This window comes from Daphnia pulicaria, chromosome 8 (assembly GCF_021234035.1).
Source record: "Daphnia pulicaria isolate SC F1-1A chromosome 8, SC_F0-13Bv2, whole genome shotgun sequence".
Classification (NCBI taxonomy): domain Eukaryota; kingdom Metazoa; phylum Arthropoda; class Branchiopoda; order Diplostraca; family Daphniidae; genus Daphnia; species Daphnia pulicaria.
Genome location: NC_060920.1, coordinates 4,098,520 through 4,126,428, shown reverse-complemented (window position 1 = coordinate 4,126,428; position 27,909 = coordinate 4,098,520). Strand labels below are relative to the sequence as shown.

General features: G+C 36.3%; 2 protein-coding genes and 1 long non-coding RNA gene across 8 annotated transcripts; all 3 read left to right on the top strand.

Moving 5' to 3' along the window:
• The first annotated feature begins 485 nt into the window (after positions 1–485).
• LOC124352561 (myosin-2 heavy chain-like) lies at positions 486–4,447 on the top strand. 6 transcript variants are annotated; one of them, XM_046802093.1, is made up of 9 exons: positions 486–2,256; positions 2,326–2,442; positions 2,505–2,588; positions 2,671–2,745; positions 2,818–2,880; positions 2,946–3,020; positions 3,083–3,183; positions 3,242–3,395; positions 3,454–4,447. In XM_046802093.1, the coding sequence occupies exons 1-9, from the start codon at positions 534–536 to the stop codon at positions 3,918–3,920; spliced, it is 2,859 nt and encodes a 952-aa protein (XP_046658049.1). In that variant the 5' UTR covers positions 486–533; the 3' UTR covers positions 3,921–4,447. The 6 variants fall into 6 exon arrangements, with proteins under 6 accessions (XP_046658049.1, XP_046658050.1, XP_046658055.1 ...); XM_046802094.1 differs by lacking the exon at positions 2,671–2,745; XM_046802099.1 differs by lacking the exon at positions 3,454–4,447 and having other exon boundaries at positions 3,083–3,190; positions 3,245–3,389.
• Positions 4,448–20,290: 15,843 nt separating this feature from the next.
• Positions 20,291–20,766, top strand: LOC124352566. The gene is made up of 2 exons (XR_006921494.1): positions 20,291–20,434; positions 20,531–20,766. It is a non-coding gene; the product is annotated as an uncharacterized LOC124352566 (long non-coding RNA).
• Positions 20,767–22,427: 1,661 nt separating this feature from the next.
• On the top strand, positions 22,428–24,366 carry LOC124352565 (prolyl 4-hydroxylase subunit alpha-2-like). The gene is made up of 9 exons (XM_046802104.1): positions 22,428–22,509; positions 22,584–22,754; positions 22,833–22,998; positions 23,075–23,270; positions 23,344–23,454; positions 23,535–23,651; positions 23,738–23,794; positions 23,898–24,063; positions 24,159–24,366. The coding sequence occupies exons 1-9, from the start codon at positions 22,503–22,505 to the stop codon at positions 24,233–24,235; spliced, it is 1,068 nt and encodes a 355-aa protein (XP_046658060.1). The 5' UTR covers positions 22,428–22,502; the 3' UTR covers positions 24,236–24,366.
• Positions 24,367–27,909: the final 3,543 nt, after the last annotated feature.

Below are 27,909 nucleotides of genomic sequence, written 5' to 3'. Positions count from 1 at the left end.
TGTTTTAAAGAATCGTGAACTTGTTTAATACGCAAGATTATAAAACCTCGGCGGGAATATCAAATGACACTTCTATTTTATCTTTCAAATCTCGAGGCTGAACTAAAATTGGCCGAAACTTAAAAACCCTTGGAAAAACCCATTCGAATGAGTTTGCCGAATGATATCTGTCCTAATGATATTGCGAATGATATCGCAGCTTGAAATCACATAAAAATGAAAGGTGAAACGCTTGAATTCCACACACAAAAATATGTTTCGTTTTAGTTAAAAATAAAACACAAAAATAAAACTGTGAATTTCGTCAGGAATATTAAATTACATTTCTGTATTTTCTTCCACTCGATCCTGGACTTTTATCGCGCCCACGAAAAATAAATAAACAAGTTTTTATCGTGAACCTTGGACACGCACTGCTGTCAAACACAAACCCAGTCGAATGAGTCTGCAAAATCGTTCTGTATGAATACGCAGTAATTCCCGAGTCCCCGTTCAGTTTAAACGTCAAATAAGTGTCGATAAAACTAACAGAAATGGCAATTACATCCATGAGGTGCATCCTCGTCATATTTTTGGCTGCCGTTTGCTGTAAGTGCCAATCAGACAACCCCGGTGCTTCTTCTTCTTGGGCGAAACTGCAAATCTCACCTGATACGTTAAGTTCCATGAAGTACGGCAACTTTCTCGTTGAAATTTACGAACACGCCAATAATCACAAGGCAACGACGACCGACAGTAAGAAAAAATATTTCTACTCCCCCATTGCGCTACTGGACCACAAAAGTGCCGTTAGTAGATTGAACAGAGTGACGAAACAACAAGAGATGAGATTTCGTGTGGAAATGTGGAACGACAAAGTCGAAAATGAAGTTGTGAAATATTTGAACGAAATCGTCGGTCATCAAATCAAATCAAATCAAGTGAGAGTCATTCCCTTGGAGAAGGTCATTCTTACTAGCAACACACCCGCAACAGATTATTCGCTATCGCCAGTGTGGACGAATTATGACAAGAGCAAAACTCTGAGACTTTCTCTGTCGTGTTTTGAACAGAAAATCTGCGACGAACTGGCCAGTGAAATGCGATCCGACCCCGAACAATTTGACCATTTCAAACTTCTTTACAGTTTGTCATCGCAGACGTCGCAAACCAAACAGACGACCATCCGCATCGACAGCGTCACTTCCGGTCAAATGGTCTCGACTCTTTTACAGAAATTTGGAGACAAAAAAGAAATTTTTCTGACGGCCAACGACGAGAAGAAAATGTTGACGGAAACGGCCACCAACATCCGAATGGACACATTTGACGACTCTGAGGTCGGGTCGCCTGATACGGAGTTTCAAATTTCAAATATTTTAAAGGATTTGCTGGTCACATCCAGGACTACCATCAAAGAGCAAAGTGACAAAATGTGGGACTCTGTTTTTTGGAATGAAGATAATTACCGGCCGGACAAGACGACAAAAACTTTGAACGAAATCCTCAACAAACTGGACACGGAAACTCAAAAGAAATTGGCGGACATGTTTCAGAAAGCGGAGAGGCTGTCTGAAATAACCGAAAAATTAACTTCAAGTAATAAAGACGAGGAAAGAAGACGTGAGGAACAAATTCGTCGCGAAAATCAATCGAAAGATGCAAATGAAAATGAAAGTAGAAGATCAGAAGCAACGGACCAAGGGCAAACCAGCCGCAATCAAACTCGCGATGACAAGTCGAATATAAACAAAGTCGACACGGAAGTCGATGGCGGTGGGTGGGGCATTCATTTTGGCGTTAAAGTCGGACCGGAAAATAGTAACACGCACAATGCCGAACGAGAAAACGAGAAGACTGACAGGGCAAAAACCAACTCTGATGAACACGACAGAGAGTTAGAGAATAAAGAAATAATCCAACACAATTTCGACTCAAACAGTTGGGCTAACGCGGACAGAATCAGTTCAGTCATTTCAGGGAAAATGGCACAAGATTCCGATAGCTCCCGGCGAGTCGAAATTATGAAAGAAGAAATCGCAAAATTATTACAAGAAAGTAGAGACTACGTCCAATGGGACGGAGAGAAATTCGTGCCCAAACCGATGCAACTGAGCCGAATCAATTTGGGCAAATTTCGTGATTCTCAATCGTTTCAAGATCGCAGCGTTCGTGTTCGTTACACGACCGCTGAACTGTCGGCACCGATAAAATTTTTAGAACACACAGAATTGACCGTCACTGACGAATGGAACAATTTGAAGGAGGAACTCAAAGGTTATTTAAAATAAATTTTGCAAAATAAATTTACTAAATTTAATTTGAATTATTTTAATTGAATTTTAGCCACTACTGAGCTGTTAAGTACAACTGTGAACAACTTGGTGAAGATGAATATCGAACTGAGAAATGCGAAGAGCGATTTAACTAAAACGCGAATTGATTTTACTAATAAATTAGAAGGTATTTTAAATTATTTAAGAATTTACGAAAAATTAAATTTATAAAATGTTGTGATTAAACAGGGACTAAAAAGGAGTTGGGGGAAACCGAAATCGACTTGGAGAAAACGAAGACCGATGTCAATGATCTCTTTATAAAGTTAAATGGTATTTCATTATTTTACTGGAAATTAAATTTAAATTTTTAAAATGGTTTCACGCACGTAATTATGCTGCTTGTTACACACAGAGGCTAAGCAGGATTCGGTGAAAACAAGTGCAGATTTCATCAAAACCGTCGATGATTTATCTGCAAAATTAAATGGTATTTTTTTGTTGTACTAAAAAATCCGATAAATATACGAATGCAAAAACCTTTTCAATAAATTAAATTTAGCGACCGAAAAAGAATTGGCGAAAACGAAAATCACGACCGGAAATTTGTCATCTGAACTCAAAAGTAAATTTCACGACGAATCGAATTTTGTTGAAAATAGTCTTGTTTAATTAATTCTGTTTTCTTAGATTGTGTAGCGAATTCGGATCGATTTGGTCAAGAATTAAAAGTTACCGCCGAAAATTTAAAAAAAGATCTAAGAGGTAAAATAATTATGTTTTATTATTTGAAATTGTTTTAATTTTAATCGAATAAAATGGTTCAGCAACCTCAACTGATTTGAAAACTACAAAAACAAGTTTGGCCTCAACGAGAACGGAATTGAACAGAACAAAGTCCGCCGTTGCGGATTTGGCCACCAAATTTGCCAAATTTGGCCAGCCAAAATTTAAATTTATTGACTAATTGAAAGAATTTGAATTTAACAGCCCGAACGAGTGAATTAGTCGACATTGGTAAAATGCCAACCTCGTGTGCGGATCTACAACGAACGGGACATAAACTGAGCGGATTCTTTTCCGTAAAAGGAGCGAAGAAGATGGAAATGATTTACTGCAACTTTTTTGCTAATCAAAATGGTACGACATGTTTTAATTTCATTTGTTATTGTTCATCTAAATCTTTTTTTGTTTACAGACAAACAGAAATGGATTGGATACGCCGACGTCAAATCTGCGCCCGTCCATTTCTACGTCCAGAGAAATTATACATTTTACAACGAATCAACTCCGATCCCGTTCGATTTGGCGATGGTGAACGAGGGAAATGCCATGGATTTGACGTCTGGGATCTTCACGGCACCGCGACCGGGAATTTATTTTTTCTCTTTCGCGGGAACGGCGCGTCTTTTATCTTCGGCTTCGTTAAATTCTTTTCTTTCTTTGAACAGTAATCCAATCGGGGCGAGTTTTGTTTCACAGAATAACGACCCCGTTGATCAATATAATCCGGTGACCCTCCAGTCGACGCTGAACTTGAAAAAAGGCGATCAAGTCTGGGTGGAGATTTGGTACACTGGTTCATCGTCTTTGCATGACGACAGTTCCCACCACACCCATTTCACGGGTTTTATGTTGGGGGAGGAAATTGTGGCGTCACTTTGAGGTTCAACTTCATCGGCGACACGAAAAATTTTCGACCCAAACATTTTTGTTTCATATCGACACGAACATTGTGGGAAGGGAATTTTAGATGGGGGGGGGGGGGGAGGGATTGAAAATTCAAAAGTTACAAAATACAGGTGGACAAGAAATGTGAGAAAATTCATTCGCCTCTAATTCCTTTACAGATTGAAATTTTCAAATAATTTGTTTAGTAATCGTTCAAAAAAATGGGCTTTTCTATCTCTAAAAATAAGGGCAAGGGACGTGAAAACTCTATTTGATTGCCAGATATAAAAATTGCATATTTTTTAATAAAAAAATGTCGCTTGTAATCAAAACGAAAACGATGCAACTACACATCTCGTCTATCTTTAATAAAAGTTTTCCACTATTTTTATTTGATTTTATAAAATTTTAATTATTTCTTTCTCACGGACACAGGATTTTACAAAGGGGGAAGAAATTTGATCAACTCCAATTCGTTAAGGGATCGGAATTTCTTTAAGAAAATTGAACTGTGGATGCAACTAAACATTTTCAATGCACACACCAATTTTCTATTTTCTATCTGTAACAATGTGGACGTGATGAGACGAAAACCAAATTTGATTGCCACATTTACAATATAGAGGGTGGACTAGAAATAGGAGATAATTCATTCGCCTCGGATTCATATTTTACGGTTTGGAATTTTTCGAAAACAATTTAAAAATTACACATAAAATTTGAATTTATCCGGCCACACCCGCATGAAATGGACAGACGCGCCATCTATTCGCTCGGTGTGAAAATGACGAAAAAGCAACGGCCTTTTAAAAATGAAAGACCAACAATTTCAATTTTCAATTACATTTAATTGCGACACTTTAGTTGCGACACTGATATTCGCAAGAAATTGGGAAGCAGTGATGCCAATTGAAGCTCGACTCTGCATAATAAATGTTTGACAAAATAGAAAATAGCGTAGTCTTTGATAAGTTGGTAAAATGGTAGATCAAAAATATGAATAACAGTTGTCAGAAATGAATTCCTATTGGTATCTAATCTACTGCCCAGAAAAAAATTTAATAATTTTGGAAATGAAAACTCTGCATTTGACAAAATCTCAACACAATTTGAACCAGTGTTATAAAACTTCGGATTTTGTCACAAATTGAATCAAATTGTGAAACTGAGTACCACCATTCAAATGCAGATTGAGCCACAAGCTATGACGTTTAAATTTTCCGGTTTTGGAACTCGGGAAAATTGTTTCTACTCTTAAAGTGAACACGGCAAAGTCAAGTTAAAGCTAGCAAATACTTTCCCTTTATTTCTAAATAGCTATTAAAATACAAGAGGAAAAAGTATACACTCCCTACAAAAAATGGAATTCAGGTGAAAGTCGACCGAGAGAAACGAATAAAATATATGAAATCTACACGACTCGTTTACCTTTAACAGGGTTTTCACTGTATAATTATATTTAAATGATTTATTTTTACTTCAATTATTTTCTCACGGGCGCAGGATTTCACGAAGGGGAAGGGGAGGATTTTCGATCGACTCCAACACGTTAAACACGTTGGCTTTTATTAACGTTTGGACCATTCTAGAAAGGATCTAGGAGATTCAACAGATCTTATAATTATCCTTTGCATCCGATCGGGTTAGAGCGCATTCAAAGAAATTGAATTCTTTCATATGGACACATTTTGTCCGACTAAACGTTTTTCCTTCTCACGGACAAACGGGAACGGGAGGAAATTCAATAGACTCCAATTCAATAAGCGGTATTTCTTTGCAAAATTTTTTATACAATAATTCGATTATATGAACTCAAATAATAAAAAAAGAAATATGTTGCACAACAGTAAAAACCAAATTTCGAATAAATAATGTCGGTTAGTTATCTTTTATTTATGGACTCTTTTGGCGGATAGGCGATTGATAACACCGCACAAAAGGTATTTCAACTAGAAAGTGGGGTTTTCTATCGATTGTTACGTGTCGCTTTTGTTACACAACGCTATTGGATTGAAGAAAATCGAGTCAAAATGGCTCGTTTGTCAATCTGTTTTGGTTTAATGTTGATTTTGAGCTGTGGGGAAATTTTTTCCTCTGCTCTTACCAGATTTTCCTTGGAAGACAAACTGCAAGAATTGGAAGTGAGACTAGAAACCAAAATTGAGGCTAAAAATGCTCAACTTGAAGAAAAGGTGACACAACTCGAGCTGAAACTCGAACTAAATGTAAGTCTACTGTTTAGTTTAATTCCGAGTTTCACTGTGGGTAAATATTTCCGCTTTTCTATGACAGAATAAACTAAGACAAGATTTGGCATTGAAAGTAATACAACTAGAAGCCAAAAATGCTACTAGAAGTCAAAATTCAGGACCAAGAAAGAATTATAACTTCCCTGTTGGAAGCGGCTGAACTTCCAGTTTCCGCTGATTCAAAATGATTTTCAGTTAAAAAAGAAATTTCAATTCAATCATCTGGAAAGAGCGGAATCCCAAGGACATGTAGAGAACTTCGTGCGGCCGATCCTTCGCTTTCATCCGGAATGCACTGGATCGATCCGGACGGTCAAAGTGTTGGCGATGACCCAATTTACGTTTACTTCGATATGACATCAGGCCAAATAGTTAAATTTTCAATTAAAGACAAATATATGATCTGATTCATTATCTTTCCATAAAAACAGGATCGACCTCAATTGTACACGATAGTGAATCTTCTTTAAATGTGGGGCACTGCGCGCCGATGCCGGTTGCTATTCACGCTCCATCAACTACAATTCGTCAATCGGACAAATCAAAGCTTTGATGGAATTATCCTCAGTGGATCGGTGTGGATCGGTGATAACCCTTTCAGTCACGTTATAAAATCAATATTTCTTGGTCCAAAGTATGCATTTTTTAATAATTTAAGTATTTTAACAAGCACTTTCTGCACCACAATATTGTTAAAAAAAAACACACACACCATAACGAAGTAAAATTAGAAAAAATTGAAAAAAAAGGTTTAAGCCTGGAACGCTAGATGGCTTTGATTTTAATGAATTGAGGAAAAATTGAATGGAAATAAATAAATTAGCTGGATTGAATCCGGAATGGAAGAATTTCTACCTTTTACGGTAATGATGGGCGTGGCAATGTCTTTGACAAGTCGAATCACAAAACCACGGCAAAACTGCATGGCCCTGTCGCCTGAGTTCTCCCTTTACCGGTGGATATCCAGTAGAGCGTGCTCTCGAAAACATCCAGGGAAGACGGCCGGTTAATGTTGTCGCCTCTCAGACCAGTCGTTCGACCAGTTCCGTCCCGCTTCATCATCTCTTTCGTGCTGAGCGTGTGATCGGCCCAGAAAATCGTGCTGTCCATGGTGACACGGATGGGCGTGATCCAGAGGGTAAACACACAACTTGACGTTTCGTACCTAAAAAGAGAAATAAAAGGGGAAAAATCACGAATCAAGATTGAAATGAAAACTAAAAGCTATGGCTGCATAATTACCATCCACCCCCAAGCCATTTCGATAGGCGGATTAGATCCGGATTAGATCCGGATTAGATCCGGCTTGGATCCAATACAGTTGGCACAAAATGGGATTGACGACGATCGACGATTGACGTTGACCCTCCAGTCGACGCTGAACTTGAAAAAAGGCGAGACTCTGGGTGGAATATAATTCAGGTTTATCCTCGTATTTGTATGACGACATTTTCCACCGGACCCATTTCACGGGTTTCATGTTGGAGGAGGAAATTGGGGCATCCCTTTGAGGTTCAACTTAATCGTCGACACAAAACATTTTCGAATATTTTTGTTTAATGTCGACACCAAATTTTTGTGAAGGGGGAAATTTCAAGGGAAAGAGAAGGGAAGAAAATTTGTTCGACTCTTATTCATTAAGGGGTAGGAATTTCTGTTCCAAAATTTTGATTGTGGATGCAAATACACAACTGAATACACACACCAAGTTTGAAGTTTCGAATACAGTACGATTCGACCAAAAACAATTTTGAACTTTAGGCCGAATGATCTTTTGACGACATACGATTCGGCCTATTGAAAAATTTGAATGATTCGGCCTGTTGAAAAATTGAATGATTCGGCCAATTATAAAAAAAAAAAATTTTCGGCCATAGGCCTTAAATTTATGAGACGATTCGGCCCAAAAATTATTCGCCAAGTTTTTTGGCCGAATCGTATTAAGGTTATCAGATCAGACGATTCAGGGCTGTTCAGGGCTATTCCGATAATAGGGCTGTCAGCCATTTTACCTTTTAGGTTTATTTGAGCAACTAATTTTTTACACTTCACACTTACACTTCTTACACTTTAACAAATTCTAACTTGCAAATGAAGCACTGAGACATTATAAAGTATGGATAGACGTTAAGAGTGTTCCGAGTGTTCATCCAAGGCAATTAGTAAAATTCAAACTAGATTGTTGACTATTATAGACCAAATTATTGGCGGCAATCCTCCGGCCTTCTCCCTCCTTCAATAATTTGGTTGCCAAATTAAAATTTTTTCTGGCCGAATCGCACAAAGTCAATAATTTCTCATTCGGCCACCAGTCAATTCAAGAATAGAAAGAAGTCTGATCAATTGGCCAAACAGTATATTTTTTAATTAATTACTCGCCATTTTTGGCCGAATAAAAAACATAAAAACAAGGCATTGGCCGAATTGTACCTGCAAACTTTAGACGCGACCAGCAAAATCCAATTTTGATTGCCAAACTTACAAAACGCAGGTGGAGGGAAGAAATGTGAGAAAATTCATTTGCCTCTAATTCGTTAATGGATTGGAATTTGTCCAAATTGTTTTGACAATTCCATGCTCATTATAGTTGTGCATGGCTGAACACGCCCGTCTGCTTAATCAAGGGTGGGGCCACAGGGGACTTGATTTTGACCCCCCCAAAAAAAAAAATTTTAATGCTGATCGCAACTTGAAATTACATAGAAATTAACGCTGAAACGCTTATGTTGCAAAAAATAACATAAACATTTGGTTTCATTTAAAACAAAACTATGAATTTCACGGAAAATCCCGCAAGAAATGGACGGCCACACCGCCGGTGTAAAAAAAAAGACGAAAACTGTCAGTTCCGAATGACCAAAATGTTAAGAGACCAACATTTGAAATGAACCATGTCGTGTTAATAGTTCATTAAACGACGATTCTTCTTACTTTAATGACGTTCGTTTGGTATTTAATGTTAGGTGAGTTGTTTCTTTACTGGTGTGACTTTCTTATCGGTTAAAATATGGAGCCAACATCGAAGAAGTAACTTGTGCAAGTTTGAATGGAAATGAATTCGCTTTTTTTTCTAACCTGATTTTGATGTTCTCAGGTCAACGATGAAGGTTACACGCCTCTGATGGAGGCAGCCCGTGAGGGTCACGAGGAGATGGTAGCGTTGCACGACTTTAAATAGAAGAGATTACTTTATTTTTTACAAGTTATCTAATAAATGAAGAAAATAATAAACTGTTTCTACTCCTGTCAGTGAGTTGTGACCTAAAAAAACGGGCCTGATCTACAGTCGTTATTCCTACAAATGAAATATTTAATGAGCCCAAACGGAGTCAACAAAAACGGCAATAGAAAACAGTGGATGTGCTACGTTCAGACCCGGTCATGCAGGCCCGCGTCTTCCAAGCCCTCTTTTATTTCGCCTGAACGTCGCAAAAATTAGGCCTGAAAGGCGGACTTGAATGTCATTCAGGCCCAATATAATTTTTTATGTTTTTCACAGTTAAATATATTGGGAATACATTTCATACCTAAGAATATTTAAACCTTTTTAAATAATGATCCATCAGTAATGATCAATCATTTAAGGCTATACATAATAACACAATACATAAATATATCGAAAGCCAATCAACGTTTAGCAGACGTGCATTTTGAATAATTCAAAATGGATTTGTTCCCTAGCAAGATAAGTTTTCTGCTATCGAAAAACGATTGATACAGGAATGAAGATCTTAATATACTGATAATTTTTAATATAGGGTTTAGCGGCTGAGGTTGACGGCGGGGACTGCACGCACCCCTGGGAGAGGGGTGAGTGAAAGGGGGGTATACCTGGGCCATACCATACACTGCCATGTTTCCTCCTATGCCATCATATCAACGGTTGTCTAATGGTCAGATATCCGGGCTGTAATGGCAATGGTCCGAGTTTCGAATCTCGGGCAAGTTGAAATAGAAATTTCGAAATAATTGCAATTTTTAAATTTTATAAAGACAATTGCACCAGTCACTGCTATATCATGCGGTCACATGTTCCATTACATTAGTCAATTTCTGTAATCGATGGTTAGCTACCATACGGCTCATGCATTCCCTTTAATCATACAGGTCAACGGTCCGGGCTGCAATGCCAAGGGAGTGAGGTTTGAATCTCGGTAAGTCATTTAGTAAAATAAACTCAATTTTGACAAATTTAACTTAAAAAGCTTCCGGAGTTAATGGAAGTGGAACATCTGTGGTCGAAAATTTCAAAAATGTTAGACTACACTCATTTTGAAGCTCTGGGTGCTATTGTCTTTTTAAATTTTAAAATTAAATTTTAAAAATTTCAATTATTTCGAAATTGCTCCGTTGACATTCGATCCTCGGTCCTTCGACATGTCAACCCGGGATGCTGACCATTAGACCACCGGTGACATGTTGGAAGACGGGAAAACATAATTCCGTATAGTAAGGCCAAAAGAAACTTAAAATTAATATTCGTTTGTTACTTTAAAAAACATGAAATTGTTTATGAAATCAATCCGTAAGAGTTATTTCATAAAATTTGTTTAATTTCCTATTTCACCCGAGTACTGGAATTGGCATTGGTAGAGGGGGTAGACGTGTTCAAGGCTGAGCCACTGAAGGGGGGGGGGATCGAGCTACGGAACAAACAAATGGCGAAGAAAACACAGAAATCTGTTCATTTTTAAAATAAGCGATAGTTATTAAGCGAAAACGACGTTTGTAACAAATGAATTTTACAGATAACATCACGGGGAATATGTTCAAGAAAAAATAAAGACGGGAATCAGCTAGCTATCATTTGAAAAACGAAACGGCAATCCGTGAATTTCACTCATCATGGCTACGATAAAGAATATAAACGGTGGCGGAAGTATCGTACATCACTGCCTTCTCTCTCATTGAAAATAGGTCGAAATTTTTATGAATTTATTTTAGAGTTCCTTATGGAACTTAGAAATGAAAGGGAGAAATAGTCTCACTTTTACGGAGAAACAGAACACCGCTTTAAATTTCATTTTAAAGTGGGCCTATTTCGTAGGGTCTTATTTCGTCCGGTCCTATCTGCCATGCCTATTTAGACCGATCCTATATCTCCGCCACTCTTCAAAACCGTACAACATTCAATCAAACCTTGGTTCAACTAGGAATTTAACTCTAGATTACAGTGTAGATTACGAATGCTATAACCACTTTGCAAACATTTACATTTCTAGGCTAGTATTATCTTTTGTTAACACTAAAAAAGCGTATTTTTTTAACAAATGAATAATTAAACAAACAAATTAAAATTTAACCACCATTTTATTAAAAAAAAAACTTGGGCCTGAATGTCACCAAAATTGGGCCTGAAAGGCAATTGATTCGAATTGATTCGAATCGATTCAACTTGAATTGCGTTTTTTGAGATTTTTCGAATATTCAGTTCACCTCGAATAGGAAAAATCAAAATTCATATTCATTTGAATTGTGATATTTTTGGGTAAATATTCATGAAAATTTACCTGAATATTCATTGTGAATATTCACGAATATATGGGTCAATTCGTGTCAAATTTGACAAAATTTTTGCAAAGTTGGAATATTTTCAGTTTCAATTTCGACCGCTAGATGTGCCACCTCTTTTTTCGATAAATGAAGGGGATGGGTATTGTTTGTGTTCTTTCAAATTGACAAATATTCTATTATTATTGAATTATCATTAAATCCAGTCGATTTTAGTGATATCCTACTGCAATTAATTAAAACAGTTAAAATGCAATATTTATTGCCTAATAAAAGCCATTTTTTCTTTATTTTTCTTGATTTCATTCGAATGGATTCGACCATTCGAATGGAGTTTCTGACAATTTGAATCAATTCATATTCAACTGAAACTGCGTTTTCAAAAAAGCAATTCAGCTCGAATTGCGATATTTGACGCGAATGGATTCGAGTCGAAGCGCTAGAATTGTGGACTTCGTGAACTCCGTCTGATTTGGTATAAATATAAAAATATATTTTAAGTTGGCTGAATAAATCCTCAAAAAAAAAATGCATTGGAATAACTCACCAATTACAAACTCACTAATAATGGAAGACATGCATAAACAACCTCCACACTCATACAAAAAATACAAATTAATTTAAACAAAATAAAACGTATTACCCTATTACGTCGTAAAACTTCAAAGCAAACCATCCAGAATATATAAACATCCGTCAGCCACCAAGGGATAAAATATTGGAGTCTAAAGCGTTGATTGACGCGCAAAACTCATACTGGACACAATCTGTGTTGAATGTTTGTAAAAGAAGATGAGCTGAATTAACAAATACAGCTCTAGAATTATATGAAAATTTTTATCATTATACTTTGTTGAGTCATTTACACAAAAAACGAACATGCATGTATATAAGCCTGTTTATCATAAAGATCTCTCAAAGAACATTTAGAAATACTACACAATTTATTAAGGCCAAGATTGATCTTGATAAAAAAAATGCGATCGTCAAGCCTTGTTTTCAGCTTTGCCCTGTTTTTCAGCGAATGATTAACGATATTTTATCTAAACATAAAAAACAATCTCATACAAATAAGATATATCTAAACTATAAATAATGCTTAAAATATGATTTTACTGGACTTTATATGTTCAGATGAATATTCGTTTGTTTAGAGTGTAAAAACCTCTTTTGACTGTCTTTCAGATTTCAGTTGGATTACTCTTATTTATAGGAGTTCTCCGTATTCACTTTTTCCTTAACACAAAACAATGTTCTTAATATAAAATCAGTAAAAATATATTAGATTGCAATTTTTACTTGACGAATGAGTTAATTAAGAAAGGGAAAGGCGATTTGATTACATGAAAAATACTTGAAGTTCATAGGGGACCGCTCTATAATCTTTCAAAAAATTCCTTTGATGAAATTGAAACATTCTTGACGAAATCGTGAAATGGGTAACTCAGATGGTCGTTCAGATTGTTTCTTCATAACGAATTGTTTCAACTCTCGTACAGTTGTGAATCCCAGCTCAATTGTTCATGCCACAAGCAATACTTCGTGGTTTCAAAATTTATCTACATTATTTGCATCAATCTCTAATTTTACTATTCGTTTCAACAAATATCTCAAAAGAGAAACACAGATTTTGTATAGGAAGGAACTGATAGTTTTGGAGGTTTGGAATCTTGTTAAAAGAGTTCGAATTCATTTGCCATCGATGAAAAAAAAAGTAAAATTTGGCAATTAGAAAGGAATTGCTTTTGAATGCGGATTCCAAGTTTTCCAATTCTGACTTGCGTTCTTCATTTTGGGGTTCTTTTCCACAAATATCTTAAGATTTCAAAAAAATCTCAAGAAAGCGAGTTGAAACCGATCAATTTTTAATCCAGCTAGTTGCAGAATTTTGGGGGGAAAAAGTAGTTCGTGTAAGTAAATTCGTGTCGTCTGCAAGGCGAGCTGGGCTATCTTAAAACACATAGTAGGCAGATGTTAAAATCTGGTTGACGTTCCATGTTGCCTTAGTATGAGCTTGAAAGGCTCCATGAATGACGTGCAGTCCACAGCAACCTAGTTCAAGTAAATCTGTCGCCTCAGGGTCGATGGGAAGAAGGTTGTCTTTCAATTGACGCAAAAATGCCCAATTTACGTTAGGGCCATACATAGACACCTGCAAAATCTTTCACACAGGAAGACCAGAAATACCTTCTTTGAACTTCGACAGCAAGTCGCTGGCATATGCTTTTTTAAGAAAAGCTGAATTGAAATACTGTGTTACCACCTCTTCGTTGTCTTCGTTCTTGATGTAGTAATGAAAAGCTAAATCAATTTGTCCGTTTATTTGTGTTTTTTTGTCATTTTTTTGCAACTTTGTTTAACGATCCATAAAAACAAATGACAAAGAGACTTGGCCAAGTGTCTTTGGCCTGCTTTGGACAAAACATCTTGAAGACATTCTCTACAGAATTGGGCTACCCGAAATTGATCAGATAAGCCATTTTTGTTGACGCAATCTTCTTTCGCAGTCCGGGAACTCATATACTGGCCAAAAAATCTGCCGACCCATCTGCTGAGTTAAACGAACTTTGGAATACCTGTGGGATACCACAGTTTTCATAGCCCAGAGTAACTCGGCGTAACTGCGTCAGCGATGATAAAGGGAGAGTGAGCAAACAATTAATTGCTTTGCGGATTTCCTCAACAGCATCAGCAAGAAATGAAAATTCACTGTAGTCGACTCACTCTATTCAACCAAACAGTTCCCTTAATAAGCTCTCTAGTAGGGGAGAGTAGGCCAAAAAGGTTCGGGAGCAGGTCGCTCTTTTCTAGTTATTTAGCTCTGTATATAATTTAAAAATTTGAGCTTTTTACCATGTGTCATCATGATCATGCGCACTAATATTGGAAATTTCAGGAAAATATGACTAGCCGTTCTGAAAATAAAAAATAAAAACACTTTTTGACTTTTCTGATGTAAGATTTTTTGAAAAGTTTTTCAATAATTTCTTTTGGAATAATGATAAAATATTTAAAAATAATATGTAAAGGTGTATACAGAAAAATAAATTATAGTGGCTTAAAATATATTTTTGTGTAGACGACCTTGTTACCTATTTCTGCCTTTCACCGTAGGTTGAATAGGTTGTATTGTTGTTATTATGATTTATTTTATAAAAATCGAGGTTTCAAATGAACTCCCGTATTGGCTTTTCTCCCATTAGAATTACAGGGAAAAGCAACAAACCCCGTTGTCGGGGCATGTTGTGCAATTTTTTATTTTGCTTTATAACTTTAATAACGCTGGAATTGTAATTGATAAAATTTTCGAAAAATACGTTCAAGATAAAATAATTTTTGCTTTTTCTAAGACCAAAAGATATAAAAAAGGTATTGATGGAGGAAAATATAGAGAAAATTAAAAAAAGTGTGCCAACCCTTACTACTCTCCTTTACACTGCACTTTTCAGTAGAAAAACGCATAATAATTGCCTACAGATTAAATCGGTGAATGGGAAAATCTACACAGAAAAGTGACGATAGGAAGTTTTATTGAAACTCGGAAAGACAATTATCCGGATCGGTAGACGGGAGGTGAATAGCAACGTAAGAGAATGCTGATAAAACCTGTGAAAACATGTTTTTATAGTTGCCTTTCTCTAAACATGGCTCCATCAGGCTTTTCCTTACTTTGCGCATGCGTTACGCATGCAAATAGATACAGACGCATGATGCTTCTATATTGGTACTGAAATTCTTTAAACAAAAACCTTTTTCATCACTTTTTTCTAGAAATGCGCGACCAAAATAGGCAGTGGACAATGACCCAATATGAGTGTGACTTTTTCCCAAATATGTATTATCACGGGTATCTTGCTTGGGTTCACAATACGGCGTCCCTTGTCAACTGGCGTCGACGCCAAACCCTAGCGCCGACTCGCTTAGTTTAATCAAGTGTGAAAGCTGGATCCGTATCCACCACTAGTGACAACACGTTACCACATTCAAGTCTAGTCTCTGACTTTCCATTAAGTCCTCTAAGGACATTCCAATAACATAGCCTACGTTTTACTAACACTTGGGGAAATGAGGGGTGACCAAGAAAGGAGGAACTTAAAATAGTCTATTTTATAAACGTGACAATATAACCCTTTTTATTTTTTCAAAGTCCAGAGCTGATAACTACAAGCATGTTTCTCATCTTTTATAACTGGTTACCCCTGCTTTCCTCCCTTAAAATTTTCCTGATTTATATATTATTAGTATACAAGATAAACAATACGATAAACAGCACAGGCTGTCGCCACCTGTTACGCAAGAACAAATATGTAAGGTTTCCGTAAAAAGGGTGAATCACCTATATTACTCTGGGAGTTTTTTAATGCACTTTTATATTACTATATGTATACTTGTACTTATGTTAAAAAAGCATCCGTATTATCCGGCTCTTAACCGAGATGAATGTAGCAAAAATAGTTTGCAACTTAAGGCCTGACGGATTATGCTACTTGTTCTTGTTCGACGAATTAGTTTTAGAAATTTTTTCAAAAAAACGTCATTTATAATCCTTTTTTATCTTCATCAAAACGAGCAATTTCGCCTAAAATTATGCAGCATTTCTCTGAATGGACCATAATAAATTCCAAGAGGCCCTCAACATGGATGTCAAGCTTGAAATCTGTAAGAGGATTTCATTGAAAAAGATATTCAATTTCCACACACTAGACACAAACTCAACTGTGGGATAGAGAATCCCCCCCCCCCTCAGTCTGTATAAAGTAATTTGAGTATTGTTATTCATACCAATGAAAGTTTTTTATGGCTTATGGGAAAGGTTACAAACCTAGTCGAAAGATCAGCTGCATCAGACTGTCTGTGGTTTTTACATCCTAAAAATCTGGCTACACAGTCCCCACAAAATTCTTCTTGAGTTCCAATGGCCTGAACATACTCAGAATCTTCAGAAACTTTCATAACTCTTCAGAATCTCGGAAATTCTGCCCAACTTTGTCTACCAAAAGTTCACTTGAAAGTCGACAAATACGCCACAATCAGGAGGTGACGGTGTGGTGGCAAGTCCCTCTTGCTGGTGTTGTCTTTTTCGTGTCTGTGTGTGTGTAACGTCTGGCGTCTGCTTAACGAAATCACGATTGAATCAAAACAAAACGAAAGCAGACAACACTTTAACTACCCATCATAGTGGGGGTAGGCCCCCCGGTAGAAATATCGACTCCTCCCTACCCGCTTCTCCCCCTAAAAAAATTGACCCTTTCCCATCCATCCCCGCCTAAAAAATTGATCCCTTTCCTCAATCCAAACCGAAAAAAAACGAAAAAAAGCGGTTTAATCGCCAGCGCTCACGATCCGGTGAACGGATCGTAAATTTTGTCGTGTCAATTTGTCCGTCTGAAAAAGTTTGACTACGATCAACTACCACAGACAGGATCCGAGGGGAAATTTGCACGAAATCCTTATATTTTCAGAAAAACAGGTCCTAATAACACCCCCACTTTTTTTCGATCAGGGAAGTATTGGGCTATTAGCAATGGGCATAACTTTTCTCATCCATGATGATTGCGTTCCTGAAGGAATGAAGATCAACTGGAAAAATGACGACGAATTAGAAATCCAATAAACCAAGGCTCCAAGGTGACTTTCTTGGGTGAAGAAAACACCATTCGTCAACAGAAGCAAATATCTAATTTTCTATGATGGTTAGAAATAAGCTGCACCTAAAAATAATCTAATTGTTTTAAAATTATTACATAGCCCATCTCTTAAAACCATTTTAATATTTTTTTCAATATTCGGCTTAGAAGTAAAAATATTAACAAATGAAATTTTGGAAAACATTTCCCAAAATTTCAACGGTTTTCGGCCATGCTGACCTTTATCCTATAATCAACCTATCACTGGCGATAACAGCATTTCCTCCTCTTTGCCTTTAGGGTCTGTTGGGGTGGTCTCCCTCATAACGTCAGTAAACACCAGCAGAAGGGGGTGGTCACCCAAACAGACCATAAAGGCAACATAGTGATTCGCCGTGAAAACGGTTGGTCTGGTTCGGCTGTTGGTTAAGGAAGTCCGCAAAACAATTAATTTCTTGGTCACTCCTCAACAAATCTTGAAGTGATAAACTTAACTTGGCCTACCACTTTCATAATTAATTTTTTAAGTCAATAACTAGTAAGCCACTATACTAAAGCTTTACTAAAGGCCTTAGTAGTCTCGTCCGTTTTGCTACAAAGCCACTCAGTTTTTAGAGTGCGGGAATACAGTTGGCTCTGGGCAACGGACTAGCGTTCTTGTAAGTCTTTGTCTCTCAGAGATTTGGTTTACAGCAAGCTACTGGCTTATTCATTCCTCTTAAAAATGAAAGAACAATTTACTTTCTCTTTAATGGTTCATCAACAGGTATATGGACACACTTGGCACCATCAACATTTTAAACCCATGACATAATTTTGAAAAACAAATCGCCATTTTGATTTTCATGAGTATTTATTTCTGCTCTGGCCAATTGATTGATTATAGTAGACTCTGTAAACATCAGAGAAGATAAAATAAATCAGTTTTGGGCACTGATCATCTTTTTCTAATAATCCTGCTTGCTTTAACAATCGATGCTTTAATCAATGTCAGCAATAGAAGTGCTTTCAATTTTTGCAGCTCCTCCGGATGAAGAATGGGCAAAGTAAATGGATCTCAAAAATTCAGCTTGATCTTGATCATCAACGTTCTCAGTTGGAGCTCCATAAACCATATTCAATGAGACCATCAACACCAAGAACATAGCCACCAAAGCCATCAAAATCTTTGAAATAAAAAACAACAACTAACTTTGTTCAAAATAAAAGTTCCAATATAATTATAATAAACAAATTGTTTTTCCTATTTACCATGGATTTAAGTTGATAGTTGAACATGTTGCAAGGAGAGAATTTACGCTTTGCCTAGCTCGAGTTGATAGAAATAGAGAACAGATACTGTTTCAGACTTAATCCTTATCCTTTTATATACTTGTGCTCGACGACACGATTTAGACTCCCTGAATTGCTGCTCTCCTTTTTATTGGAGGCAAAACTCTTCACAGTTCGCAGTTTGTGCGCACACGTGGCACGATACTTTCCACTTTTCTAGCTTCGTCGTAGATGAATAATTTAATTTATGCTTAGAAAAACCCAACCCGTATCCAGAAACAGCTACACCCAACCTTGGTACACTGAATCCGGAGTGATGAGAAAACCCCAAATCTGAACATTGAAACCTGTTCACTTTCTTGTTCGAGTAAAATTCATTTATAATTTGGTGACGGGAAAACCCAATATATCTGTTTAGTGAAGCAAGGAACGAAATCAGCGAGAGCTCCGCCTCCTTTTAAAATTTCCAAATTATTCAACGAGAACATCAAAACCAAGAACGTAGCCACCAAAGCCATCGAAATCTTTGAAATAAAAAAAACAACTAACTTTATTCAAAATAAAAGTTGCAATATAATTATAATATTCAAATTGTTTTTCCTATTTACCATGGATTTAAGTTGATAGTTGAACATGTTGCAAGGATAGAATTTACGCTTTGCCTAGCTCGAGTTGATAGAAATAGAGAACAGATACCGTTTCACGTTTTTCTTAATCCTTATCCTTTTATATACTTGTGCTAGACGACACGATTTAGACTCCCTGAATTGCTGCTCTCCTTTCTATTGGAGACAAAACTCTTCGTAGTTCGCAGTTTGTGCGCACTAGTGCACGATACTTTCCACTTTTCTAGCTGCGTCGTAGATGAATAATTTAATTTATGCTTAGAAAAACCCAACCCGTATCCAGAAACAGCTACACCCAACCTTGGTACACTGAATCCGGAGTGATGAGAAAACCCCAAATCTGAACATTGAAACCTGTTCACTTTCTTGTTCGAATAAAATTAATTTATAATTTGGTGACGGGAAAACCCAATATATCTGTTTAATGAAGCAAGGAACGAATTCAGCGAGAGCTCCGCCTCCTTTTAAAATTTTAAAATTATTCAACGAGACCATCAACACCAAGAACGTAACCACCAAAGCCATCGAAATCTTTGAAATTAAAAAAACAACAACTAACTTTATTCAAAATAAAAGTTGCAATATAGTTATAATATTCAAATTGTTTTTCCTATTTACCATGGATTTAAGTTGATCGTTGAACATGTTGCAAGGAGAGAATATACGCTTTGCCTAGATCGAGTTAATAGAAATAGAGAACAGATACTGTTTCAGACTCAATCCTTATCCTTTTATATACTTGTGCTCGACGACACGATTTAGACTCCCTGAATTGCTGCTCTCCTTTCTATTGGAGGCAAAACTCTTCGTAGTTCGCAGTTTGTGCGCACACGTGGCACGATACTTTCCATTTTCTAGCTTCGTCGTAGATGAATAATTTAATTTCTGCTTAGAAAAACACAACCCGTATTCAGAAACAGCTACACCCAACCTTGCTACACTGAATCAGGAGTGATGAGAAAACCCCAAATCTGAACATTGAAGCTGTTCACTTTCTTGTTCGAATAAAATAAATTTATAATTTGGTGACGGGAAAACCCAATATATCTGTTTAGTGAAGCAAGGAACGAAATCAGCGAGAGCTCCGCCTCCTTTTAAAGTTTCCAAATTGCAAAAAACGAATTTGCGTTGTTTGAAACAGACCAAACATTTCCTAATTCATTTTTATTCCAACTCTCAGTAGCAACAGATCAGGAACTTGATGTGAGACTCACACAAATATGGTAACATTTGTAATGTATCGCTTCTTCTCTAAATTATCGAACTCGCTTTGGTTTCAACACAATATTCTATACATATTTTAATTGTGGGATTTTTAGGCGAAAAGAGATAACTTGACTGACAAAATATGGAATGACTGTAGCCATCTTCCCCCTGTGTTATCTTTAGCGAAAATTTTTCTGTTTCTGTATTTGATGGCTCAGGGCAATTGTCATTTGCTATCTTCCAATATTAACTTGGAGCTTCTTGCTACGCACACTGCCTCCAAGATGGAGTTGTATTTATCCAAATACATCGGAAATATGAAGGAAAAAAAACCTCTCCTGCAAAGGTATATCCTGGGTTCTTCCTTTTTTATCATTTCTGCTTATACCTTCGTGAATAACAGTACCTACCTAAAGTTTCCGCACAGCTGAGAGAAGCTTATGGGAAAACAGTTTGTTTTAATTGTCCAAAACCGAGTTTTCGTCGGACGAAAACGATTTTTGGACTAGGGGTTCAAAGACTAAAGTTTAATAATGTATATTTTTTGGGGAATTTTTCGTTTACGGGAAGGGCCCTTTTAAATTGGTAGTAAAAGTTGCCGCACACTTGAGAGGGCCAGTAGTAAATCTCACTAGTTTTGCTTCCTTTTACGGGACGAAAAATAGAGCTAGGTGGGTTCGTTAGAGCTTAAAAAAGACCATCGTTAGCTCTATAATGGCATATATGGTTTACTTTACCATGTCATATGAAAAATCACGTGAATTTCGATTTGAAAATGAAAATTTTTCATTTCTAAGATTTTCTCCCTTTATTCCCCCCCCCCGTAGTTGCCGATTTTCCAAATACCGAGATTAAAAAAACAAGGTCAAAACAAAGGCCTGTTATTTTCTCCCCCTACCTTATAATAGTTTAGGGGCGTCGCTTGGTGATCGGGGAGCACCTTGAGACCTGAGTTCGACTCTCCCGGTGAGCATAGTTTCTCCCATACCCGGGCACTACCACTACACATACAATAAAGATCTCTTCCTAAAAAGGCAGGCACTAGCGCCAAATCGTACACAATGATGGTACTTCCATCCCCCTTCTTGGGGCTCCTTCCACACAATACAACACTTACACTGTTCACGCCATTGCTCAAAAATCAATAGAAAAAATATCTCGTCAGTGCAAGAAGGTCATCTAGTTGAAGACCAGATGTCTGCTAAACATAGCAGACGCACCTAATCCTACCAATATCAATTCTTATATTTTTAATCTCGATATTGGTAAAAATAGGCAACTAAGGGAGGGGGAACTAAGGGATAAAATCTTAAAAAGGAAAAATTTTCAATTTAAAATCGAAATTCACACGATTTTTCATATGGCATGGTATAGTAAACCATACATGCCGTTTTGGAGCTAACGATGATTTTTTTAAGCCTTAACGAAACCACTTAGCTCTATTTTTTGTCGCGTAAAATAAAGCCAAAGTAGTACGATTTACTACTGGCCCTCTCGAGTGTGCGGAAACTTCAACTTCCAATTTCATGGGCCCTTCCCGTGAACAAAAAATTCCCCAAAAACTATATGTTATAAAACTTCAGTTCATGAAATCTTAGCCAAAAAATAGTTTTTGCTCGACGAAAACTTGATTTTTTACGGTTTTTCAAAAACCTGTTTTCCCATAAGCTTCTCTTAGCTGTGCGGAAACTTTAAATAGTTACTGTATTTATAGTACTACATTCGAATTTGTCTTTTAACAGATACATGAACGACTATGCATTAATTATGCAAGAATCAAACCGGGATGGTACAGACTGGTATTTATCAAATCCCGTAAACGAGTACTTTCTCGTCAAGCGGATGAGCGATGGGAATCGCATTTTGCGAGAATTAATTTTTTCCAATAGCAGCAGGCTGATCCATTCAGACTTAATTGATGAAAACGGCAGTTTTCTAACGAATTTGCCTACTTCAGACGACGTAAGTGAAGCTGCCATAGGTCTAGTCCGTTTTTAAACTACTTTCGAGTTAGCCACCCAAGATCTAGCTGAGGGAAAACTGTTAGTTTTATCTATTGGTCTAAATTCAACATCTCGTCATCGAATGGCCGGTAATTTATTTTAGAAACTATAGTAGGATGTCCTCCTTTCAACGAGAGATTGGCTATTTATGTTTCACGAATAGCCGGCGACTGCTCGGAATTGGGTCGACAAGCTTACTTAATCGGGGAAGATGAAACTGCAATGGGTTGGATGCAAGAGTCTCTTGTGAGATACAAACAAGAAGCCGATAATGAGAAATCGGTTGGCATTGAAGACATCCTGAAGTATTATGCATTTTCTTCTCTCAATCAAGGTAGCCTCCATCTTTACACATTATTGTAATTGGTAAAGGTTTTGACTTAATACTGATGTTAATCCCAATGTTCCACAGGGCATAATGCCACGGCTTCACAATTAACTCGACAATTGATCCAGTTACTTCCTGGTGGCCAGTCAGAACTCCAGACTATTTTTAAATTGGAATCTGAATTACGCGCTTCTACAATTGCAAATACGGGGCACGCTTTCCATGACCGAGATTACAAGGCTCTTTGCAGGTGGAAATTGCTTAAATATATGCTATATATATATAAAGTTAGATTTCTAATTGTCATTAAAACTACATTTGTGTAGAGGAGAGACCGTCATGAAACCGATACCCGATTCACCTTTACACTGCAGTTACTCCGGCGCAAAGGAACTGTCGGCATTCATGGCACTGCAACCCATAAAACGAGAACAGATTTCGTTGAATCCTCCTGTAACCGTGTTTTACGACGTCATTTCAGATGACGAGATTGATATCCTCAAATCCATAGCTAAACCAAAAGTAATTTAATAACGATATTTTGAACATAATCGGAAATAACCTTAGAAAAGCGTCTCTGACAATCATTCTACAGTTGCAAGCTGGTTTAAATGTGAATTCGGTTACTGGTGAGATGAGCCTAAGTCAACGGTGTGTACTTTTGAACGTTACAATTCGCGATGAAGATCATAAAATTGTGAAGAAGGTAAGATTTTGGACAAATTTTCTGTATAGGCAACAAAACAAATAACCGTTTTTAAACAAATGACTTCACGCAATGCAAAGCTATCTCGTCGAATGGAGAACATATCTGGGCTCAAACTGACCCGTGGCTCATTTAACATTTATCAATACGGAGTTGGAGGTCATTTTATTCCTCACTGGGACTACAATTCCATGATTGTCAGTATACAGTGTACATAACTATTGTCATTATATATGAAGTTAAATTAAATCTTTTCCGTCTATCGTTTGGATTTCTTTAAAAGAACGAGACTTTGCTAAATGTCCATAGGGATAATCAAGTAGCAAGTTGGATTTTTTATGTGAGTATTTAGGCTAATTATAGTTCAACTAGCATTATTTTTTATAATGTTTAAGGTTATTTTTATTATTCTTCTGATACTGTAAATACTGTTAAATCTGAAGCTGAGTGAAGTAGAAGTCGGTGGAGCTACCGTCTTTACTGAAATTAAGACGGCCATTCAGCCAGTCAAAGGATCAGCCGCTTTTTGGTACAATATATTACCGAATGGACAAGGAGATCCTCAAACGAGGCATTCCAGCTGCCCCGTCCTAGTCGGATCTAAATTGAGTAATTTAAAGTTTTAATCGTCTACTAAATTTTGTTTTATTATTATTCCTTGTTCAGTTTCCTTGATTTTGCTCTATTTATCTGTTTCAAAACAGTTCTTGGTAAAGGATTTGGTTATAAAGCACAAATGTTCCGCCGTCCTTGCCGTTTGAACTTTGATGCCAAAGTGTAAACTCTGACGAAGAAATTCCGCTTGAAGTTCAGCAACAATGCTTGGATGAAAGAAAAGAACTAAACAATAAGTTTTATAAAAACTAACCAACTTATTGAGGTGTTCTTGTATTACATGTTAATTTGAATGCATATTGTACAGTATCCTTTAAAAAAAGCCGAGGGGGAATTTAACATAAAAAGATTTTTTTTTCTTTTTGCTCTTTCCTCGACAAATGATGAGCGAAAGAGAAGGTTTAAGTTGGTGTTTAGTTTGAAGTTAAGTTGAATGGCAACATACGAGCAGAAACAGTTTAGTTTCAAAGTCCATGTTTTCCAAAAATTTAAGCAAAGACTGAACATTTTTTGTTTAATATTATACGCTATTACGCAAGGTGAAGTGACTTAACTTTAATTAGAATATTTGATTAGCATTGAAATGATGACAAATCCAACGATGTAAAGGACGCATATACGATTTTATACATACTTAAAATCACATAACACAAACGGGCATAGCTATATGGCTACAGTTGCCGTTATAACTAGCACGGATTATGATATCTGGTCGGATGCTCGGAGGTCCGTTCCCAATTTCATGGTGACGGAATATTTAATATTTTAAAAGTTTAAAAAAGATGCCACTAAAAAACTGAAAATGTCCCATTTAGTTTAAATTATAGAATAATACCAAAAAGGGAAGAGTTGGGCGATCTGGCGTTCGGGTCGGTTGGCTCAATTGATATCTTGATGGGTTAGAATTGCAGTAAAATATTGACACTCTCCTCTCCTCACCATCCCGGTTTGATTCTTTCATAATTAATGCAAAGGGGAGAGTGGGGTAACTTGCTCGTTTTTTTCTTTTACCTATAATTCTCTTGTTTTTTTAACGAAATTAAATTCCCCAAGTCTTAAAAAAAGAAAACAATTCAACCTTTTCCTGGTATTTTTTTCAAACTTATCAAATTATATCTAGTTTAAGTATTTGACGATTTAAAAACAAAAGAAAATAAGGGACGGCTGACCCCAGATACGAGGTAACTTGCTCATACCACCAGGATCTCTTGGCCCTGTATTTCTTACGGGAAAAACCGTTGACTGACAGTAAAAACTCAAAATTAAAGAAAATAACTCAATAATGCAACCAACCAACGGAATATCAATAAAATGGGTTATATAAGTATGAGAGTTGACTATAAACCAAAAAAAAAATTGAACACAAATAATGTTACTGCTATCAAATGAAATTTTATGTATTGCAAATAACCACGATGTTGTTTGGCCGATGCGCCCCAAGGCACCAACAAAGGGTTCTTAGTTTATTATTGAATATTTCTTATTTAAACTTATAAAGCAGATCGCTCTTTTCAAGTTATTTAGCTCTATATTTAATTAAAAAATTTGTGCTTTTTACCATGTGTGCGTTATTGTCATGCACACTAATATTCGAAATTTCAAGAATTTATGACTAGCCGTTCTGAAGATAAAAAATAAAAATATTGTTTGACTTTTCTAATGTAAGATTTTTCGAAAAGCTTTTTAAAATAATTTCTTTTGAAATAATGATAAAAATATTTTAAAGAAGTAGTGAAATAGAGAATTTCATTCTGTATCGACTAAATGTAAAAACGTTAACAGAAAAATAAATTATATTGGCTTAGAATACATTTTTGTGTAGATGACCTTGTTGAGGCTATTTCTGCCTTTCACCGTAGGGCTAGTTGGCTTATGGAAAATTGCCATTGCTGAGAATAAGCTAATTTCTTAATTGGCTCAAATTACTTGCGGATATTAAAAACTAATGAAGGGAATTATATAAAAACCCCCCTGAAAAAATCGTTGTTATTATGATTCATTTTTTTTAAATCGAGGTTTAAAATGAACCCCCTATCAGCTGTTCTTCCACTAGAATTACAGGGGAAGGCAACTAGCACTGTTGTAGGGGTATGTTGTATCATTTATTTATTTCGTTTTATAACTTTAATAACGTTGTAATTGTAACTAATAAAATTTGAAAAATACCTTCAAGATAAAAGAATTTTTGCTCTTTTTTAGGACCAAAAGATATCAAAAAGGTTTTGATGGAGGGAATTGAGAGAGAAAATAAAAAAAGTGTGCCAACCCTTACTACTCTCCCCTTAACACAAAACAAACTTAACAGGCTTTAAGAGGAGATAACGTAATAGTAACTTATTTTTCCAATTGTGTTGATACTTTTAAAGTAATAGTTAAAACCGATAATTGATTCGAAAGTCAAAGTAGGACGACCCAATTTTAAGACGAAAAAGTTATTATTTTTTTCATTCCTCAACTGTTCGTCGAAATACTTTGTAATTTTGTTTTAGGATGCACATTACTAACATCTACATCTCCCGATTTTTTCAATATTTTATTGCAATTCTAACCCATCAAGAAATCCATTGAGCCAACCGACCCGAACGCCAGATCGCCCCACTCTCCCCTAGTCGTTCAAGTATGTTAAAAGATATAGTAGGATATATTAGAGGAGACCGTTCCCACTTTGTACACCATCCCATGTTATACAGTGGCCTTAAACATTTAACAGGATGTTTTTTTTTAAGTGTTCGCACATGGTGTGAAAATTTGAAACACTGACGTTGAATATTTTACGAGTTATTAAAAAAATAAAAACGGAAGAAAAAATTCGCAATCTTTTTCTCTGCTCGGTGAAATTTTTTATATTTATTATACAACTATTCAGTTAAAACTCAAAAGAATTTTATTTTAATCGTTTGCAAAATGTTGTATTTTGGGGACACTAACGAGGGGTGACTTTGAACTATAGGTGGGTGTGTTAGGGGAGGTTCAAAGTCAAAGGGCCAATCTTGGCGAAGGCTCAAAATCGATTTGAAAGATACCCGTAAGTAAAATATCGATATAAATTTATATCCCTCTTTTCTCTTGCATCCACTGTCAAAAACTACATGTACTGAAAAAACCTTTTTATTTAACAATATTTCTTTAAGAAATTATGTTTTTTGTTCCTTACTTAAAAAGTTATCAGCTCAAAGTTTTTGTTAATTTTAAAGTGGACTCTTCCTCATTTTTTTAACCCGTCTAAAGTGGAACAGGCGTCTGTCCAAAGTCACACCCCGGTACAGGAAAAAAAACACAAAAAAATTAAAATTGCCATAACTTCAAAAATTCTTATTATACAGAAACGAAAACAAATTAGGAGGTGGAAGGAGGCAAAAATTATTAATTTCAAAAAAATAAACGAAATCGTATTAAGGGGATGGAAGATAATGGGGAAAAACCGGAGTTATCCAAAGGGTGAACGGTCTTCCCTACTATAAATAATTCACGAAGGTATAAGCAAAAATGATAAAAAAGGAAAAAACCAAGATACCTTTGTAGGAGAGGTTCTTTGTCATTCATATTACTGATACATTTGGATAAATACAACTACACCTTAGAGACAGTGGGCGTAGCAAGAAGCTCCAAACTAATATTGGAAGATAGAAAATGAAATTTGTCCGGAGCCATCAAATACAGAAACAGAAGAATTCTCGTCATAGATATCAGAGGTTGAGGATAGCTACAGTCGTATTACGTGTTTTGAAAGTCAAGCCATCTTTCTTCACCTAAAACACCGATAATTAAAATATGTACGGGAGATCGGGGTAAGTAGAGTAGTTTTTAAGTTGGCACTATCAATATTTAGATATGTTTAGA

Bases quoted from the DNA above. Each gene is read 5' to 3' on its own strand.
- LOC124352561 (XM_046802093.1), top strand. From the start codon at position 534: ATGGCAATTACATCCATGAGGTGCATCCTCGTCATATTTTTGGCTGCC. The intron at 2,589-2,670 runs GTATTTCATTAT...TGTTACACACAG, and splicing joins TCTCTTTATAAAGTTAAATG to AGGCTAAGCAGGATTCGGTG. The intron at 3,184-3,241 runs GCCAAATTTGGC...AATTTGAATTTA, and splicing joins CGGATTTGGCCACCAAATTT to ACAGCCCGAACGAGTGAATT.
- LOC124352565 (XM_046802104.1), top strand. The intron at 22,755-22,832 runs GTAGCCTCCATC...AATGTTCCACAG, and splicing joins ATTTTCTTCTCTCAATCAAG to GGCATAATGCCACGGCTTCA. The intron at 23,795-23,897 runs GTGAGTATTTAG...TTAAATCTGAAG, and splicing joins TAGCAAGTTGGATTTTTTAT to CTGAGTGAAGTAGAAGTCGG.